This window comes from Salmo salar, chromosome ssa06 (genome assembly GCF_905237065.1).
Source record: "Salmo salar chromosome ssa06, Ssal_v3.1, whole genome shotgun sequence".
NCBI classification, from domain to species: domain Eukaryota; kingdom Metazoa; phylum Chordata; class Actinopteri; order Salmoniformes; family Salmonidae; genus Salmo; species Salmo salar.
Window position 1 is genome coordinate 14,967,123 of NC_059447.1, and position 18,028 is coordinate 14,985,150.

The window sequence follows — 18,028 nt, forward strand, 5'->3', positions numbered from 1 at the left end:
GGTTAACACGTTTACATGTTTTACACACGTCGGCCACAGAGAAGGTGGGCCCACAGTCCTTCATGTTCTGTCAGCACAACAATTTAAAACCTTTTGCTACAGTTTGCCTGATGAATATGACTCATTGCATGACTTTGCCACCAGGACGCAGTGGAAAAAATAAGTATTAATAGCATTGTCAATAATTCTGAATCCCAAATCAAACCTCAGCAACCCCCTAGCCCCTAGAGACTTTTGTAAAAGTATGAGAGGATTGAATAAGCGTTAGCAATAAGACGACGAGGAATTTGGGATTCTTGGAGGGAGCAAGTTCAAATAGGTAGTGATTTGTGGGAATGGCAGGCAGCACCAACAGAAAGAGTCAACTAACTTAATTTAATACACCAAAATATAATATTTTGCTTATTTCTGCACATGATTTTGCTTGCTCCTTGTTTATCCTCTGTTTTGTATCCAAGGATCGGGTTCAATCTAGTTGGATGATATGGACTGCAAAGGAACCGAGAAGTCCCTGTCCAGCTGTCCCTTCAAGGGCTGGGCGTTGACCGACTGTTCCCACAAGGAGGACACAGGGGTCGTTTGTGAGAGCGGGACGCTACTACACTGTGGGTGAATCTCAATAGTATTTCCACTGATTCCTTGGCTCCTCTCTTCTCGTCTCCTTCTGAAAAGTCTCCACGCCTCCTTCGCAAAACATCAGAGAGAAGTGAGGAGAGCATTGGTGGATAAATTCCAATGCTCTCCCTGATTCCCTCTGATGGTTTTAGGAGGTGAGTTGAGAGGATGCAAGGAATTGAGGAAAATACATTTAAGATTCACTCTGTGTGTCTGCAGCCCCTGTCTGACCAAGGGTTAGGGAAGAAACAGCCATAACAACGACACAAGGTTATTTTCCTGGTTAAATAAAGGGATGAATTAATGAATTAAAACGTGTTCTTAAACTTCACCGAAACTAAAATACACACTATCAGCCCTACATATTCCTACTAATCATGTACAGTCCTAATCACGTGTATTCCTCATACTGTACAGGCACAGATTTGACCAGTGACATAACACATTTCCTGGACCACAGTCTGGGCCTGTCAGATGACCTGGGCGAGCTGTTTGACCGTGGGGATGACTGTGACTTCCTCATCACAATCCAGAGCCCCACAGGGAACAGAGATGGGGAGGGGAAGTTGGAAGTGGAGGAGAGGAACATCTGCACCCACAAACTGATCCTCTCTCTCTACCCACACTTCAACATCACCAACGGGTCCAGTAACCTCTCCCTAGAGATTAGCCAAGCCTGCAGCCCCTGTGTCACCAGCTTCATCAGGTACTAGTCTATGACCTTTAACATGTGCTATTTAGATACACTGTATGTTTATTGGTTAAATACATACACAAGAATCCAAATGTGTCAGATGATTTTAGACCTCAAAAGTAGTCTGTCGAGATGAATCCACGTCTCCTTGCATCAATTGTGTAGCTCCAGGGTGATTGTGCCTTACTTAAAGCACAGTTTTTCTCTAGGTCCAACACCACTGGCTGACGTTCCTTTTTAGCTATGGTATCTCCTAAATTTTTTGGAATACAAGTTAATTTATTTAAAATGTCCTTGCTCTGGTTCTCTAGGTACCTTTACACCCGCAAGATTGACGTGACCGTCTCCTCTGCCCAGTGCCTCCACAAGCTGGCCTCAAAGTTTGGGGTGAAACGGCTGATGCAGGACACTGGCAGGCTCTTCACCGTACTCCTCCCTGAGGACCCCTCCTTCTACACCCAGGTCTCCCTGTACCAGTACTCCGTCCAGACCGGGGACCTGCTGCTTCAGGAGAACTGCCTCCAGTACCTGGCCTGGAACTGCGAGGCTCTGATCAACTCCCCGGCCTGGAGCGACCTCTCCACAGACTTCCTGATGGCCCTCTTGGCACGGTCTGACCTTGTGGTACCGGACGAGGGGTTCCTCCTGCAAGCGCTGGAGAGTTGGATCATAGAGAAGGGTGACTCGACCGGCACCGAGAGCCAGGCGGCCATGTTAGGCCACATCCGCTTCCCGATGATCCCTGCCGAGGAGCTCTACGACCTGCAGTTCACCTCAGAGCTCTACAGGAGCCACGAGAAGCTCTATCGTGTCAGCATGCTCAGAGGCTTCCAGTTCAACGCCTTGTCGTTCGACACTCTGAGGAAGCACAAAAGCAGCGAGAGTGAAGAAGAGCATGATTACCATCCCAGGATCTCCACTGCTGAGCCATGGAGCGTCACCATCAACTCAACCAACAAAGAGCCACCACGCCAAGATATGCGTTATGATTACAACAGGCGCTACAATAACTACCAACCTTATTACTCCACGCCAGACTATGTCAACTCATTCACAACACCAAACCACAATAGTGTGATTTACCAGACCAAGGAAACCAACCCCATCAGTTGGTCAGCAAGAGTCTTTAAGAACCAACGAGAATGTTCCAGGTGTATTTCCTTCCCCACTGCCAGTCTCTCTCTCCAAAGCAGCCTCAGACAAAACCAGACCAACAGTGTTCGCTTCAGCAACCAACTGCTCCTAACATGCGAGGGCAGGTATGTCTTTCACGTCCAGGACTTCAAGAACGACATGGCCCAGATCCCTACTAACAGCAGTCTGGCCCTGTCCAACCCCTGTCCTGAAGGCCAGTATGACTTTCGCTTCGTGGTGAGACCAGAATACATCTGATAGCACTGCCTGGCACAGATGCAACAATTCTCCTAACACACATCCACAAATCTAATAATGATGTCCCTGTTGCCAATCAATTGCTAATTTCTTTTAGTCAAGAGTTTGAAATTATGGCAATGTAGTTTTAGAAATATGTGATGGATTTTATCATAATCCTTTGTTGATTTGCTGAAAGCATATCAACATGTAGCACTGTTCTTACATAAGTATTAAGCAATAACTATAACATCTATGCTTGCACTTGAATAAAGGCATTTGAACATGCAGGGATGTGGATTATGTTTTTTCCCCCAAATGAGGGCTGGTGCTTCCCATAGAAAAAGCTAGAGGACTCTTGTGCCCAAAAGCCTGTTTTGCCATGGCCAGCCCCATTGTAGACTGTCACCATTTTGAAGTTGTCTACTGGGTGGGTGGGACTTCATATGGGTTAAGGAAGGATCACATAATTCCAATCGGGTCATCAGGAGGGATCAGCCAATGAATTATAGTTCTGAGCAAAAGTTTCCATAACTGCAGGCGGTAGTAAATCGCCAACCTTGCCTTTATACCTGTTCAAAACACACTGCATGTGACAGTATGCACCCTTTCAGTTTGTTTGTCAACTCATAGAAATAGTAGAAGAAGAAATTGACTACTTCAAAATGGAGATGGCCTCAATGGCGCTGCCCATGCTCTCACAGACGCCATAATATGACAGATTCAAAGATCTGATGTCTATCTAGGTCTAATGTGCTTCTCTGTATAGAACTTACCCTCCTCTAAAAGCCCACATGAACCATGTCTATCTAGGTCTACTGTGCTTCTCTGTATAGAACTTACCCTCCTCTAAAAGCCCACATGAACCATGTCTATCTAGGTCTACTCTGCTTCTCTGTATAGTACTTACCCTCCTCTAAAAGCCCACATGAACCATGTCTATCTAGGTCTACTGTGCTTCTCTGTATAGTACTTACCCTCCTCTAAAAGCCCACATGAACCATGTCTATCTAGGTCTACTGTGCTTCTCTGTATAGTACTTACCCTCCTCTAAAAGCCCACATGAACCATGTCTATCTTGGTCTACTGTGCTTCTCTGTATAGTACTTACCCTCCTCTAAAAGCCCACATGAACCATGTCTATTATTCCTCCACTAGATGGGGTCATTCCTTCAATCATATTCAGTTGTAAATACTCCTTATGGAGGCTGAATTGGGTTAAACGGTATGAGTTCCTCTTTGGCCAAACTACTCTCTGACCTCTCTGAGACTTTAATCACATTTTCGGGCAAGTGACCATAATCTTTGAGCAACCAAGAAATACTGCTGACTTGGACGATGGGAAAGGGCCTTTCAGACCTGAAAGTAAATCTCTGGACAGGGTATGACATAGTGATGAATCAGTTTTAAAACAGTTTTATATGGCTTATGAAGAGAACAGAGTTGTTCTAATCAGGTCACATAGTTTTAAACTCCTGGGAAAACTCCTGGCCCTATAGGGAGGATGAAAACCCTGTCAAACTGCAGCAACCTTCAAATCAAAGTTTATTTGGTCGTGTACATCAATTTGCAGCGAAATGCTTGTGTTTTCTAGCTCCAAAAGTGCGGTAATATCTAGAAATTAAAAAACAATACACAAATAATCAAAAAAAATAAAACAATTAATAATTATCAGAACAAGCAATATAGACAGTCTGGACAGTATATGCATAGAAAGGGTGTGTTCAGCAGTAGTTATAGTAAAACCTTGTTCATATGAATTATATTTTAAAATGGGCGTTTCCGTTACACAGACAACTGTGATTAGACAATAGAACTAACAGGACTGAGCTTGCTTTAGCCAGGGTTGCATCATGTAGGCCCATGGATGGAAACGGCAAGTGCCCCAAATCCTTAAATTCCATCCCTGTGTAGGCCCATATACATTTGTAATTAAAAAGTGACAGGTCCATTAACACAGTCTAGCCTATGTCAACACTATTTTAATTTTGGATTAAAGAAGTTTGAATATAAACCAAAGTTGATCACATTCACATTTTCTCTTAAGACAAATACATTGTCTTAGGCCATAAATACATGGTGTTACCACTTTGTTTCCCCTGGCCAGAAGCTTCCACACCTGCATTCCTTGCTGTTTGGGTTTTAGGCTGGGTTTCTCCTGATGGTAACCAGGTAACATTTTGGAACCTAGTTGTAGCAGGGACCTTAACTCCTTAATCTTATGAAAATTGGCCTGTATGGGCCAAATAAAAATGTTTCTAACAGAAGAACTATAAAAAGGATTTGCAAGACATGGTAGCAATTGGATGGGAACACCAAAGGTGAGGACAAAACAGTTCACCTGACACAACACTGAATCCACATATTACACTGTTGATTTTATGTGCATTTTACATTTGCTGTACTATTTACAGCATTTGTCAATAACAAAATCTAAAAATACTCTAAACATTCTGTAACATAAATAAGAATATTCATTCACATTTTGGATTAGGTGCAAGATAAGAAAAAACGATTACAACGGTTTGAGTGAGAGGTCCAACTAGTGTCTCCAAGTGGCAACACAAGTCTGCAAACTGTAAAACGTTCCTAAATCATTTCAATGCTCTATTATGACTCAAGGAAAGAGCCTTAAACTATAAGGTGCTTTTTTGAGCGCTCCTAGTTTTGCCATTGAGGAACTGAATCAAGCACACTTGTTTCCAATCCAAAAACATTCCATTATAAATCGCAATCTGGGTTAGGTGGGTGGGCATCATTTGAAAGGTATTCTATTGCCAATAAGGTGGTGTTAGCCCAGCTAGCACATAACGTTCTGAGAACCATTTGTTTCTTAGAGCTTGGTGTGAGTGAGGTTGTCCTATGGTTATTTTGCATAAAATCTTCCCACAATGCAGGCCCATCATTAGGGGTGGGCCTTAGGTGTTCTCGTCCACCATACCTTACATCCTCGCCTGTCCAAATAAAATTTTAAAATATTAATAATTTATTTGACAGAGATTAATGCAGATAGAAAGATGTATCTGATGTTGTCTGGACAAAAATATTATGGCATGTCATACTATTTCTGTCCAGACAGCATCAGATACATGGGTTACATATAGTAAGACAGAGTGGCGCTGTTTTGCTCGCACAGATCTTTTCTGGTACGATAGTCTCAGCAGAGAGGAAGAGGCAAAGTGAGAGGACACACTCTCGTAAAACAAATCTGTGGTGAATGACTCCAATGCGTTTCTATGGGCATTATACGCAGACCTAAACTTGTCGCCTGCCTTCCTGCCTTTGGAACGACTCCCACTGTTAGGGCGGAGACATGAGCATCTCGTCATTATAACAGATATCTGGTATCAGTACAGTTGCGAGTTGGAAAGGAAAGTTGGTGGGTGTACATTGCACTGTTCGGATGCTGGATTCCCCTAAAGTAAATGTATGTTTGGCCAAAATTCTATATTTACTCCTGTCTAAATAAAGTAATTCAAAATACTCATTAGCTTCTTTAAAAAAATATATCTCTGCATTGTTTCAAATTACAGGTGCGTAGGACATTCCTATTTTATTGGGAAGCCCGAAATTTTGTTAGCACGCGTGGCAATATAAATACTTGATTATTGAATTATGTCTGTGAGTGAAAAGCGACTAAAATATGTATGAAGATTACGTGTTTTGAGTATAATTTAAAATCTTGATATGAAGAAGGGGAGGGGTGTGTGGCGAAGATATGGCGCGTTTCATTCCAGATTGCATGCACTCAGCTCTCCAGAATGTGCTCAGCTCTCCCAACAATTCTTGCACATTCATTTTTTCATTGTGTGAATTGTTTGCACTTTGTTAATTTTGATAAATTCTCCATTACATATGTACCAGTAGGCCTAGTAAATGTACTGTTAATGCCCATCGTTTGGTTACATATATATTTCTGTTAATGCAGGTAGTAATTACATTCATTTGCCGTTCTCACTCTCCGACTGGAAACATTATTTGCAGAGTTCAACCTGCTACACTTGATTTAATAACCATAATTTACGAGTTTTGTCATTTTTTTCATTTACCTTTGTTTGGAGAGCCCCATGTGCGCAATGAGCACGTGTCTGGTTTCTCTCTCCTGATAATGTTGAGTGAGCGCGCACCTGAGCGTGCATAAAAGTAAGCCTAACTGACCTGCTGTGGGCAAATGTAGGAAAGTTCCCATTAGGGGATATCGGATTTCTGATTGTCTTAATTAACTCACCACGTCCACCACTAATAAGCTGAGCTTCTTCACCTCACACAGTAGACCTGAGTCAACGAAGTCAGTTTTTTTTAAACATCCATTACAAAAAAAATTAGTTCCTCACAGTATTTGAAAAATCTTTCCAGCACTCGATATTCACCAAGCCTCGATGTGAAAAAGCAACATATCATGATCTGATGATCCCATATATCCAGTGGAAACGAAATTTAAAAACAAAGCTGTCTTCACTGGTTCGGGATACTCTGAGGGCCCAGAATAGACCTTCTCTAGTTGATACAATGTTGCAAGTTCACTAGCAACAGCTTCGGGCCCAGACCCAGTTGATTTATTTGGTAGCCTACAATGTTGCACTTCACCAGCTATGGCTCAAGTAAAGACAGATAGAAAGTGGGGCAGACAGGCAGAGAAGAGAGATTCATGTGATTGAAAGAACCTGCATTTTCAGCAGGATATTTTCTTCTGTTTTTATTTGTTGAATTTTAATTCTGACGTTTATGATTAACCAAGTGAAAAACATTTAGAAAAACAAAAAGGTTATTATTGAAATCAAACTTTTCCACGAAATGCTGTTATAAAAATAATCAACTGGTAGACAGATCGGTAGAAGTTGTAGGATAAGTTGTAAGCTTCCCCAAACTTGAAACTCACGAGCGGCCTGTGGTCTTTAACTCTTACACCCATTAAAAAAATGAGTGCACGCGCTTGAGTTGCGTGAAAAACGCACCATAACGTGCATTCCCAGCTAGCACATAACGTTCTGAGAACCATATGTTTCTTAGATGGGAATTTCAGTACTTCAGCATAACGTTTCCTACAGGTTTGCGCATGGTTCTATTAAAAGTAATGTTCTCAAATTGTTCAGGGAACATTAAGAAACAACGTTCTTCTGTGGGAATTGCAGTACTTCAACATAGCTTTTTCTACAGGTTTCCTCAAAGTTCTATTTAAAATAATGTTCTAAGAACATTCAGAGAACGTAAAGAAACAACGTTCTTCTATGGAATTTCAGTACTACAGCATAACATTTTCTGCAGGTTTCCTCATGGTTCTATATAAAGTAATGTTCTCAGCACATTAAGAAAACTTTCTATAAAAACTACAAGAAACCATTGGTAACGCTCAAAGAACGTTCTATGAATGTAATTTAAAAACATATACATTCTGTTCTCAGCGTCAACAAAACTATCTATCCTGTGTGTGTGTCCAGGTGTGTTGCCCGTACCCACTAATTGTCCACACCTTATCTTAATGAGTGCTTTTTTCCTTTGAAAGGGGTCCGTTTGAATAGACTAAAGTGAACAGCATTGTATGAGCTAAAAATACATGTCATGCTAGCTCCACCCTGGTGGTGCAGTGGGCTAATTCTATGGATACATAACAGAGCATGTGAGCGGAGCTGGAGCGTTCTCAAATCTGACTGAAGCGCGGAGCAAGTTGCCCAAAGGCTGGAGCATCGGCCTTCTCTCCGCCTCCAATTTTGCTCCATTACCGCTCCAGTAACGCTCACTTCACGAGCTCAGTGCATGCCCGGCCCAGCATGCATTTGTAGTCTACTTGTGTGCTGCTATAGCCCCTTGCTTTAGCTACTGTCATGGAGTTCGCTGAATATTTTCATAAAGAAACTGATAAAACACAAAGGTGTGAAATCAAGGTGACTTACAAAGATGAGGAGGACCAAGGGCAAGCGAGGGAGTGCCGTGATGAAGTGTCCACAACTAAATTATCATTGTGAAATCTGAAAAGACATCCTGAAAGCATGATGGTGTACTACGTGCACTACGTGCACATTCTAACAGAAAGGAATGCGGTGGGTAGCTAGCTAAGTGTGTCATTATAGCAAAGTATTATAAACAAAAAATAAGTTTGTTCTATTATCTTTACAATAGGCTATTGCTGATTTTGGCCCAATAGGCCTGGCATGTTCTCTTTCAAAGAGCTTTCCATTTTGATAGGGTTATTTTACCATGAAATCTTTAGGCCTACCTATAAAATAAAAGTAAAAAAAAATCTGCATCCCTGCCCAGCCTGGCAGGAGTGTGTTTAGCATCCTCAGTGGCTCTGCAAGGTCTGAGAGGGTATTCTCCACTGCTGGCCTGCTCTACAGGCACCATCACATGAGCCTGAAGCCACAGACTCTAGCCAAACTTGTGTTTCTAAAAGTGAATTCAAAGGCACTGTAGACTTTGTATTTAATTCTAGTAATTCCTGTCTGGCTCCTGACCTGTTGTCACAACTTACACTTAAGTCGGTCCCTCTCCTTGTTCGGGCAGCGTTCGGCGGTCGACGTCACCGGCCTTCTAGCCATCGCAGATCCACTTTTCATTTTCCATTTGTTTTGTCTTTGTCTTACACAACTAGTTTCAATCCCCCAATTACTTGTTCATTCTTTAACCCTCTGTTCCCACATGGTTGTTTGTGAGTCATTGTTTGTCTTGTATACGGTCTGTTATTGTGGGCTCGGTATATTGTATTTTATTTTGTAATTACTTGAGTAAATCCCTTGATTACTCTTATCTGCTGTCCTGCGCCTGACTCTCTACACCAGCTACACACAGGCCGATTACACCTGTTTTGAGTGTTTATGTGCTGTTTAATACTACATGTGGCCTATTTGAAATGATGAGCGCTTCCTTTTCATGTTGTTTACTAAAATACTTTTCATTCAAATCATATGGTTTGGTTTCGATACTTCCAAACCAAATGGTAGGTCCAGGTAGTCACTACAAATAGATGGGTGTTTGTGATTTTAATGAATGGAGTGAATTTGGAACTGCAGTTTTTTTTCCTATGAGGAGTGTTTTTTTAGCACTCAATTCCACTCACATGCTCTGATAGAGAACAGAAGATGCCACATTGAAAGATAAATGTGTTTGTATGATTAATGCCTAAGCAAATTAATTTCCATGTGTCCTTTCTGTGCTTGGTTCAACATTTAACCCAAAATAAGCTAGCAGTGACTTTAAAAATCGTATGGAACATGTTCTCAATGTTCATTAATTACCTTCAAATAACCTACTATTTGCGTTCTCAGAACCTCCCTGCAACCTAAAAAAATCCCAGAACAGGTGAAATGTTCACTACCGTTCCTCACACTGTTAAAAAAAAACATTTAAAAAAGTTAACGGTCAGGAAACGTATGGTTTCGTTTCCAGAACCAATGGGAAACCAAAAACCTTGCATTCCCACAACTTCCAAGGAACCAAATGTGCTAGCTGGGAGGCTTTCAAAGGGCACTTCAGACAAACAGATTGCAATTTTGGTGCATGGAATGGAGTCTTGAGTACATTCAAGTGCGTGTTCCATGGCAAATCTTCTGTTCAGGACAACCCAGGGCATAATCCATGTCACCCTAGTACGTGTGGATTAAACATAGAGTTCATGAACGTTGACACTGTAAATGACATGACTTTTCAAATATGGAAATATGGAAATGTGAAGTGCAAGTTCGGATTCAAGCGGTATTTCTTATGATCCTCAAGGTCTCATCTTTCAGAACACATCGACTCCTCTCGATTTAAAGCATTTCCCCGACTCACCTCCCCTGTCTGATATCTTAACTTTCTCTACTCCACAGAATCTAAAGGTAGAAATGTCATGCTTTAGGTCATTAAAATGTACTGCGACTGGATAATCCCTGTCGTTTCTCCTGATTGAATTTTTAAGTTCACAAATTCTCTGTTTGAGAGAACGAGAGGTTTTACCGACATAGCAGAGCCCACATGGACATTTAATAATGTAAATAACATGGGTGGTGGAACACGTAATAATGTCATTTATTTGTACCCGTTTTCCTGTGTGTGGGTGGCAGAAATATTCACACTTCATCATATTGTTGCACTGTGCGCATCCTCTGCATTTATACCTACCATTTGGAAGAGGGCGTAAAAGAGCCCGGCTGATTTTCTTTTGTGGCTGACAGTTGGCATGAACCAATTTAGCGCGTAAATTGCGACCGATCCGATACACAATAAGTGGTGGATTTTTAAATTGAGCCGGAAAAGCCGGGTCTGATGATAAAATATGCCAGTGTTTCTTGACCACATCTCCCACATTTCGCGAGTTCAAAGTATATGTGGTTGTGAACATTACGGAGTGTTCTTTAGCTTTAGCGGGTCTTTTTTTTGTAGCAGTTCATCTCGTGTTTTTCCCAATGCCAAATTAAGAGCTTCATCCACACATTGTGGCGAATAGACTCTTCTTAGAAAACTAGTGTGGATCTCCGCTGCTTTTTGTAGATAATCCTCTGTGGAGTGGCTACACGGTGCAGTCTGGAAAACTGGCTTCTAGGAAGTCCTCTTTTTAATGGCTCAGGATGGAAGCTGTCCCCCTGTAATGGAGTATTTCTGTCCGTTTCTTTTCTATACAGTTGTAAACAGGGTTCCATTTGATTTCTCAATCCACATATCGAGGTAACGAACACGTCGAGCGTCACATTCAATAGTGAATTTGAGATTGGGGTCAATGTCACTGAGTAGTGCCATAAAATCTGACAGCTCTTTTTCCGTTCCTCAAAAAGACCCACATAGAGGTTAGCATAGCTTGGAGCGAATGTAGAGCCCTCGATGTTCCATTCGTTTGGAGGTAGTATTCATCATCAAACCTCACTCATACAATAATAAATGTGCAAAAGTAGCCCAATTAGCGGGGGACGGGGCATCTTCTTGTTGTGCATGGTGCTCAGGAGCATGCTAGTTTTCTGTTCTACCTGATAACGAATTGCACCCACCTTGTGTCCCTGGTCAAAATCAGTCCCTGATTAAAGGGGAACAATAAAAAAAATGCAGTGGCACTGGCTTCACGTCGAGGTCCAGAGTTGAGTTTGAGGGGCCTAGGGCAAGTGAACTGAGCAGTTGGGCAAGTTGAGCCTGCTTTAAAGTTGCCCCAGGTGTTTAAAAGTATTTCATATAGGCATATCCTAAAACGGATATTTCTGTTTCATCGCCATTGTTTAGGCGAAACACAAACAATTTATGGAATTTATGTCAACCGGGCAAGCTGAGCCTGTTCTGTGGTTGTCCCTTTAATCCCTTTAAGCAGGGATTTTCCAAATGGAGTTGCTGTGGTTCTGAATTAATAGAACGCTCAGCCTACCACTGGCTTGGTTCTGACTGGGGAGGAGATCACAGCCTGCAATAAAACGGGCTGATTACATCGAAGGGAAAACAGATTTCTAGGTGTTAGTCTGTCTGGGAACATCTTTGAATGTTCTAGTGTGGTTTACAATACAACTGTTCTTTAGCTCCTGGAGTAAAAATTTTATCTTACGCTATAGATTGTTCATAGATATTTTCCATAATGACTTGGTCTATAAGCAGTTGTTTCATCACTCTGGTCGTTTTGTTCCTTTGGCGGATCGAAGACGTTGCAGAAGCTTGCAGATGCGCTCCTGTCCATCTTCAACAGGCTTTTTGCAGCGCAGACGTCGGTAAGGAAACTGCCAATATTTCTGACTTCTCAGGTTCTCAACTCCGGTCATCGAGTTACTCCAACGGTACACATTTTTGTTGTATCCCTGGACAAGAACACCTGATTCAACTAATCATCAGGGCCTCAATGAGTTGAGTCAGGTATTTTTGTCCGGGGATATAACAAGTGTGCTGTTGGGTGTACTCGAAGGCTGGAGTTGGCAACCACTGGGCTACTACACTGTATCAATGCGCAACATGACCACAGAATTCTTAATGTTTGTTATAATAATAACCATGACATGATCAATGTATTTACATAATTAAGTAGGCAACAGTAAGATGGGCTACAACCAGGGCTCTCCAACCCTGTTCCTGGAGAGCTGCCATCCTGTAGGTTTTTGATCCAACCCTAATGTGCTCACCTGATTAATTAGCTGGTTGATAAACTGAATCAGGTTTGTTACAACTGGGTTTGGATTGAGAACCTGCAGGAGGGTACCTCTCCAGGAACAGGGTTTGAGAGCCCTGGATGAGACCCTGCTACACCAAGTGTTATATTTGCTTCTAGGCCTACACATTATGCCTACAGTTGAATTGCTAAATGTTATATACTACAATTAAGTAAATACATTATCTTTCTACATTTAACCCAAGGCATTCAGTTGTAGTGTAGACCATTTATTTAAATCAAATAGTGGTAGGCTACAGATCCCGTATCTTAATTTGAGCCAGTTTCACGCATCAGGAACATAATTCTGCAGCAACGTGAATTGTTATGCGGATTATAATGAATGGATTTTTTGTTGTTAGGGTTGATATAATTTTCATTGGGGCAAATCAAGTTTGGCAATTTTAGTGGAAATTGATAACTTTAGTTGGCTTTTTAAACCTTGAATACACTACAAGTTTGCAGTTCCTGATGTGCAGGAAAATCCCTGCAACAGGATGATAAATTAAGATTTGGCAACTGTCACTTTTCTTGGAGACTTAATTTATTTCATGTGCTCCTTAAAATGAATGATCTCTACCTGAATTGTACTAGAACAAAGGAAATGCATATGCTCTGCACAACTGTGGGCTGTGGTGCCATCTTGAGGTCTGAAACATCTGCCAAATGGTTTTGGAGTGATGTCCTGTAGCTGGTAAAGCTGTTAGTAAAAACCCATTCTACTGTAGTTTCATTAGATCAGTATGTCTGCAAAACAAACTGTAATTCCAGTGATAAAAGCAACAAGTACTACTGTGGTGTACTGGTCCTAATGATGATAGACAGCAGTGGAATAGAGGGAACTTAACATTACAGGAGTAGTTAATCTGATTGGCAAGGATGAATCGTTTGAATATCTTCTGAATCGGACTGAAGTGAAGAGGTTGTTGCTGTCAGCACCTTCTACCCAGACAGGTGGGCGGAGGAGGAGCATGTGTCATAAGGTACGTGTGCCTGTGAAGGTGCCTCAGCAGGCCAGGCATATTCCTCTCTGACTACAGCTGATGGAAGGCTCATGTGCCTCAGTCTTCCTACCAGCCCCTGGTTGGCGCCTGAACATCTGCAGACCAGGCAGGGCAGCATAGTTAAACAAGGCGTTGAATTAATGGCAGATGACCAGAGTTGGGAATCTAGGACCTGGAGGGAAAATTACTCGTCTGATTCGCCCAAACAGTGTGAACTTATCCACAAACATTTTTATGACTGTAAAATCTTGTCTGAAGGATTCTACTGTTTTATTTGATCTCATTACACCCTTAAACAATCAGTGTCTGACTGACCATTTAAAGGAAAATGGGTGATGTTAGTAGTTAAACCAAGTTTCTCTCTTCCAGTGATCAGGGCAAAGGTGGTTGGAGTGAAAGCTGTGTCTGGTAACACCAACTATTATGTCCAACAGATCAAGGTATGATCAGCCTTTTTATTAAGGTGTTGTTCCTGACTACATTGAAGCCCACTGAACCCCAGTCTGACAGCTTCACTCCTTTCCCCTGGGCTCCAACCCTTCAATGTTTGCCGATCTGGGCTGGCATAAGCAGTGTAGTTGTGGAGCTTCCATCGTATGAAAAGGAGCTTCTGTAGAAATGGCTCATGCCTCTTGCTGGAAAGCACATTATTCAGTCAACGTTCCTACCAGTCCTAGACTATGGTGACATCTATATGAATGCAGCTGCCATTTCATTAAAGCTTTTAAATGCAGTTTATCATAATGCACTGCACTTTATTACTGGTGATGGGGGTTTGGTAATCATCACTGCATTCCCTACCAGGAAGTTGGCTGGCTCTGTCACATTGGTTGATAAATTGCCAGATTTTCATTTATAAAGCCATTTTACTAAAACTCTCACTGTGCCTAAAATTACTACTGACCTTTAGACATTTTAGTTAGTCGGTCTCAGATAAGGATGGTTGACTCTGGATATTCCATTGGTCTCAACTGAGTTGGATGAATCTGCCTGAAATATTTTAGCATTATTTGTGGAACGATCTTCAAAATGTTGTAAATGTGATGTTGAGTCAGAATTGTTTGACTGTTCTGCTTACATTTTGTAACTTGATGTTTGTAATTCGGCGATCTGTTAATAATACCTTGGTCTCTGTATGACACCCTGATAAAATAAAGGTTAGATTAATAAATATTTGTTGCTCTGCAAACATCAAAAGCTGAGGGGATGGGGTATAGGGAGGGAATTAGGAAAGACTGACAGTGCCTGAGAGCTGCTGTCTGTTAGGTTCCAAATTGTAGATGTTTGACAGATCTTCCTTTCTCTCCTTGTGATTGGCTAGATGTTCAAAGGTCCTGACCGGGTTATCCACACCATCTTCTCTTCATCCTCTTCAGCCTCGTGCGGCGTGACTCTGGAACTCACCAAGGAGTATCTCTTCACAGGTGTGGATCTCACTACATTACCCAAGTTCATTGCTATCACTGGTTAAACTGCTCAACCTATGCTTGTAGCATCATGGCCTATTCTAAACTATTGACTTCATCTTGTACAAGAAATCAATTGCTTTAGAGAAAATACTTCATCTTTAACCATTTTAATTGAATCTTTATTTAACAAGGCAAGTCAGTTAAACATTCTTGTTTGCATTGACGGCCAAATGCTGACGAAGCTGTGCCAATTATGCGCCGCCCTATGGGACTCCCAACCACAGCCGGCTGTGATACAGCCTGGATCTTCAAGTTACGCTTTACAATACCAAATGTTATGAATTTAAATGTTTACAACTAATGCATCACTTATTTATTACGATAAATTCTAGTGTTCCAGGCTGCATCGGTATGTCTTCTGCTCCAGGGTAAAGTTTCCCTAAGGGACAGATTTAGGATCTGTTTCCCCCTCCCCAATTCTAATCTTAACCATTTGTGGGGGAAAAAGGGGAAATGGTTCTAAGATCAGCATCTGGGGTTGACTTTTACCACACAGGTTGTTGACTCACTGTCTTCTCTCTGTCTTCAGGCAGGCTGAATACTGATGGCAAGATGCTCATAGGCATGTGTGACTTTATTCAGTACTGGGAGGACTTGAATGGCACACAAAGGAAGAGCTTGACTCAACGCTACCAAAGCGGCTGCGATTGCACGGTGTGTGACAGGAATTATAGTAAAATTACATCACACCACTTTTGTTCACTTTGTCACATTGGCTAAACACATGAGCTGGGGTATTGGGGTAATGATCAGTCAGTGATCTGGATCTTTCTCTCTCCCTGCTCTGATCTACAGATCATCCGCTGCTCTTCCCTCCCGTGTCCCGTCAGCGCCCCAGATGAGTGTCTTTGGACGGACTGGTTGTTGGCTGATGGCCAAAGCGGACCCCAGGCCAAGTACTCTGCCTGTCTCAAGAGGAGTGATGGGTCCTGTGCCTGGTACAGGGGGATGGCTCCATCCAAGAAGTAGTTCCTGGATATTGAAGACTTCTAAACTCTATAGGCCTTCCTCTCACTGCTCCCTGACTAAAGATGTCTGCAATTTAAAAGCTGGTCACTTCTTGTGCAATAAAAATGTACTACTCCTCAAATATAGTGCTCCAAGTATTCATTTCTTGTGCTTGTCTGTTTTTAAACTGGAACCAAAGGTGTTATTGAAACCCAAAAGGGTGATCTCAGTGTTGGCTGACACGGTTGTGTTTCTAACTAGACCATTATTCCTGAAATACCATCCTAAATCCTGGGGCATGTTCAGCTGGGCACAATATATTAGAATGAATGTTATATACATGAAGGCATTGACAAATGCAGGTGTGGTTCCCTTCTGCACATTGAATGAATTTAAATTAAATTGCTGAGAACCCTCACGCTTGCTGACCAAAAGATTGTCGGAGTTTTCAGAACATTTATCTTAAGTCAATAAATTTGTACTTTTTTTTTCTCACTCACTACCCACTGGGCAATGTTTTCCATGTAATTTAACACTGTTGCATCAAAGTGAAACTTATTTTGGATTTGAGAAGTCAAATCTTTTACCTGAATCCATTGACATTATTTGACAACTCAACCAAATGTCAATGAAATCTAAACGTTGAACTGACATCTGTGCTGAGTGAGTGGACTATATGGAGAACCGTTCAGAATATTTTGGAAAGCTATGTAACGTATTTAACTAGGTGAGCAAGTTAAGAACAAATTCTTAATTACAATGCTGGGACAATTGTGCGCCACCCAATCACGGCCGGTTGTGATTCAGCCTGGAATCAAACCATGGTCTGTAGTGACGCCTTTAGAACATATGCAGTGCTTTTAGACCGCTGCGCCACTCGGGAGCCCTAATACATGCATATTTGTCTCCTTTTCAGCACCAGTTGGTAATATGCAAATACTCAATTGTATATTTAAGGTTTGATAAAGTATTTAATAGTAAACTGGTTTAGACAATTGGTGAATTAAAAATACTGTTCTGGATTGACTTACGTTGTCTAAAAGTAATGATGGACTATCATTTCTCTTATTTGAGCTGTTCTTGCCATAATATGGACTTGGTCTTTTACCAAATAGAGCTGTCTTCTGTATACCACCCCTACCTTCTCACAACACACCTGATTGGCTCAAACGCATTAAGATGGAAATAAATTCCACATTGTTTTAAGGCACACCTGTTCATTGAAATGCATTCCAGGTGACTACCTCAAGAAGCTGGTTGAGAGAATGTCAAGAGTGTGCAACGCTGTCATCAAGGCAAAGGGTGGCTACATTGAAGAATCTCTATAAAATATATTTGTTTAATGCTTTTTTTGGTTACTACATGATTCCATATGTGCTATTTCATAGTTTTGATGTCTTCTCTATTATTCTACAATGTAGAAAATAGTAAAAATAAAGAAAAATCCTGGAATTAGTAGGTGTGTCCAAACTTTTGACTTAGTGTACATCTGTCCAAATGAAAGATAGCCAGCTATATGTTAAGTCAAAATTGTCCAAACCGAAACAGTCACAATTGCAGACTTCAATATGGTGTCAATTGTTGCAGTTGTTTCGGTTTGGACAATTTTGACTTAACATATAGCTGGCTATCTTTCACTGTAAAAAAGGGGGTGCAAATCAAAATTAAAATATATTTGCACACCCTTTTTTTGCCCTCAGAACAGCCTAAATTCATGTGGGCATAGACTCTACTATGTGTCAAAAGTGTTCCACAGGGATGCTGGCCCATGTTGACTCCAATGTGAGTTGTGACAGTTGTGTCAAGTTGGCTGATGTCTTTTGGGTGGTGGACCATTCTT

The 18,028-nt window shown here is 41.5% G+C and overlaps 2 protein-coding genes across 2 annotated transcripts; both read left to right on the forward strand.

The window, feature by feature from the left end:
• The first annotated feature begins 484 nt into the window (after nucleotides 1-484).
• Nucleotides 485-2,716, forward strand: LOC106606417 (galectin-3-binding protein A-like). Its single transcript, XM_045721278.1, has 3 exons — nucleotides 485-581; nucleotides 1,033-1,321; nucleotides 1,621-2,716. The coding sequence occupies exons 1-3, from the start codon at nucleotides 485-487 to the stop codon at nucleotides 2,699-2,701; spliced, it is 1,467 nt and encodes a 488-aa protein (XP_045577234.1). The 3' UTR covers nucleotides 2,702-2,716.
• A 9,361-nt stretch (nucleotides 2,717-12,077) lies between these two features.
• LOC106593126 (metalloproteinase inhibitor 2) lies at nucleotides 12,078-16,330 on the forward strand. Its single transcript, XM_014184462.2, has 5 exons — nucleotides 12,078-12,336; nucleotides 14,141-14,211; nucleotides 15,093-15,195; nucleotides 15,770-15,894; nucleotides 16,036-16,330. Exons 1-5 carry the CDS (start codon nucleotides 12,207-12,209, stop codon nucleotides 16,207-16,209), a joined length of 603 nt encoding a protein of 200 aa, XP_014039937.2. The 5' UTR covers nucleotides 12,078-12,206; the 3' UTR covers nucleotides 16,210-16,330.
• Nucleotides 16,331-18,028: the final 1,698 nt, after the last annotated feature.